General features: G+C 46.6%; 1 protein-coding gene across 1 annotated transcript in view; it reads right to left on the reverse strand.

Moving 5' to 3' along the window:
- The window catches only part of ULK4 (unc-51 like kinase 4), a 606,607-nt gene that overhangs the window by 555,692 nt on the left and 47,951 nt on the right, over positions 1-2,964 (reverse strand). Inside the window, exons 14-15 of the mRNA XM_030886939.2 lie at positions 2,522-2,582; positions 1,104-1,285 (exon numbers count right to left, since the gene is read on the reverse strand). Coding sequence (XP_030742799.2) covers positions 1,104-1,285; positions 2,522-2,582 — 243 coding nt within the window. The remainder of the gene's footprint in view (positions 1-1,103; positions 1,286-2,521; positions 2,583-2,964) is intronic.

Below are 2,964 nucleotides of genomic sequence, written 5' to 3' on the forward strand. Positions count from 1 at the left end.
CACACACACACACACACACACACACACACACACACACACACACACACCAACTACCCAAAAAAACACCTCACACTACCCTGGAAGCAAAGGCATGCTTTCAAGCCGGTTCCCAAGTTGCGGGCCCACCGTGAAAGCATGCCTCCCTATCGCTGTGACTCCTGTCAAAGGAGGCCCCTTCACCTCTGCCAAACTCCTACAGTTTTACCAGTGGACCAGGACAGTGCAAGCAGGAATATTCCCAGGGGGAAAGGGAACATCTCAGACACCCTCTCCTCCTCCTCTCAGTGTCTCGTTGGAAACGTTGGCATGGAGCCAGCTGGTCCAGTTAAGGACACGCCACACAGTCAGCTCTTGAAAAGTCTGCCTTCAGAGTTCAGATGTGAAAAAAATCTTCGTTAAGACAAGTTAACGTGGGGTGGTTACATAATTTTGTGTCAACGTGAAGATATAAAAGTGTACAGGTGGAGTCTAGCCTGTGAATCAAGTCATGGCCTAATGGTGCCTCCTTGTGGGCATGGCCTTCTCAAGGAGGATCCTGGGAACCTCCCCTCTCTCTGCCTTCACCTGCCTGTGGACAAGCCACATGGAGAACTGTGCCAGCCCTGTGATTCTTCTACTGGCAGTGGATCCACAAGGCTTTTCACCCACCAGCCTGTGATCTTCCTGTATTCTGCATCATTGCAAGTGGCTGCACGAGACTGAAGAGGGATTTATGGACTAGTTTCAAACTTAGGGACTTGAGTTGGACTGGACTGGGATGTTTTCCTGATATGCAACTCACTTCTTGATATAAGGCTTTTTCTTACACGTATGTATCGCTGGATTTGTTCCTCTAGTCAACCCAGCCTAACACATAACATGAAGTGTAAACCTGAGTATTGTATTTTAAAAAGTGCACAAACTCACTTTCTGTTCAACTGCTTTTGCGCCTAAGGATTAAACAGAGACGGACTCTGATAACTGTGTCATCTTACTGAAGTTCTAGTTTTCCCTGGTAGTGACATCAAATTCCACTATTAGCATTTGTCGGGACAGAAATACAAGCAGTAAGGCCCGCTGCAGGGACCCTGAGACAGTCTTCACTTCGCACCGTGACTACCTACCAGCGGGGAGTGGAAGAGCCGGCTGGCCACCTCCTTGTGACTGGCCACCACGCACAGGTAGCACAGGAGGTTGAGCTTGGCTCGGGAGGCCCCAGTGCTCTTCTCACTGGAGTCTATCTGTGCGCACAGCTGTTGCAAAAAGTCATTCCAGTCTTGGTCTTTCAGAAACACCAATTTATCCACTGCAGGAGCAAGGAAATCATAAAAGCAGATTATCGGTGTGGCAGTTACATCATGTCCTGTCAACTTTCGAAGGGGTGGAGTCTAGCCTGTCAATCAGGTCATAGCCAATGAGGCCTCTGTGTGGGCGTGGCCTTCTCCTGAGGATTCTGGGAACTGCCGTCTTCTTCCCTGGAGGTGGGACACACTCTCTCTCTGCTCACTCCCTGCGAGGCATTCCTGCTGACAAGCCACATGGAGCTATGCTGATGGAGCCAGAACCTTGGAGCTGGAGGAGCCACATGGAGACCCAAGCCGGTGCTGAGATGCTTCCACCACCACTGGATTCACAAGACTTCCCACCCACTGGCCTGTGATCTTCCTGCACTCCGGCATCATTGTATGTGTTGCGTGAGTCTGAAGAGGAATTCACAGGCTGGTATCGGACATATGGGCTAATATCAGACTTATGGACTTGATCTGAACTGGGCCGGGATGTTTTCTTAATAGACAATGACTCTTTGATATAAAGCTCTTTCCTAAACACATAGGAGTGTCTATGAATTTGTTTCTCTAGTCATCCTGGACTAACACAATATGAAAAGAACTGCTGAGAATATTGCCTGAGAACTAAACTAGAGCACATTTCCATACCTAGGATAAGAATAAAAATACACCTAACGGGACGACACCTTGTGGTGAGCAGCCAGACATGGAACCACTACCCGGCCAGGGCTCCTCCAGCCCTCCATGGGAGAAAGAGGAGGAGGCTTTCTACTCCCAAAGAGTCGGTCTCAGACACCCACAGGGACAGTTCTACCCTGCCCTGGAGGGTCACCAGGAGTCGGAATTGACTCGATGGCAGTGAGTTTGGTTTTTCGGTTTTTAACTTGACACTGTCGAAAGCAACGATCCCTCCCAAGATGACACTGGTTCATTGGTCCTTCTACACTCATCTCTCCTCCTCCCTGTGGAGATCTTAAAATAATTCAAGGGCCCACTCTGCTCGAACAATGGGAAGGACATGAGAAGGTCCCCACCCCTTCTACAGGAACCTCCCCACCCACCAGAGGATAAACCAGCTCAGACTTAGTTACATAATGCCAAAAGGTTACTGACTGTTTACAGTTTATCTGAAACTGCCAAGAATGCGAAGAATTCAGCTACTCAGAGGAGAGCAAATTCCATTTGCTAACCAGTCTCATGCTCCTATTCTAGAACCAGGGTCGAAGGGTTTGACAAACCTTTCAGGATCCTACCTGAATATGCTGGCAGATGTAATATCTTGGGATCGAATTTTATTGGTGGTTGTTTCATTATCTGTAGTTAAAAGGGAAAAAAATACACCACATTTTGATTACAGACAAGTTTTAATAGAGGTCTTATCTCCTCTATCAGGTTATAAATTGACAGGGACAAGGATTATTATGTCTTACAAATCTTTGCCTTTTCAATACTACAAGATATCACTGCATATAAGACTGTCCTTAATAAGTATTTACTAAAATGAACTGAAAAAACAGAATACTATAAAAATGTCACTGTCATCAAATAATGATTCAATAATGCCCTTTCAAAATCGAATGTGCAGATACAGGTATTAATACATGTTTTAACATTATCTCAAAAATACTGCGTCGTGGTAAAGAGTCACAGTAGTTCGGGCTTATGCTTAAGCTAATTTACCTCCAATAGTGGGGGG

Source organism: Echinops telfairi, unplaced genomic scaffold, assembly GCF_000313985.2.
Source record: "Echinops telfairi isolate 266 unplaced genomic scaffold, ASM31398v2 ScPeMD7_4225;HRSCAF=4972, whole genome shotgun sequence".
NCBI classification, from domain to species: Eukaryota; Metazoa; Chordata; class Mammalia; order Afrosoricida; family Tenrecidae; genus Echinops; species Echinops telfairi.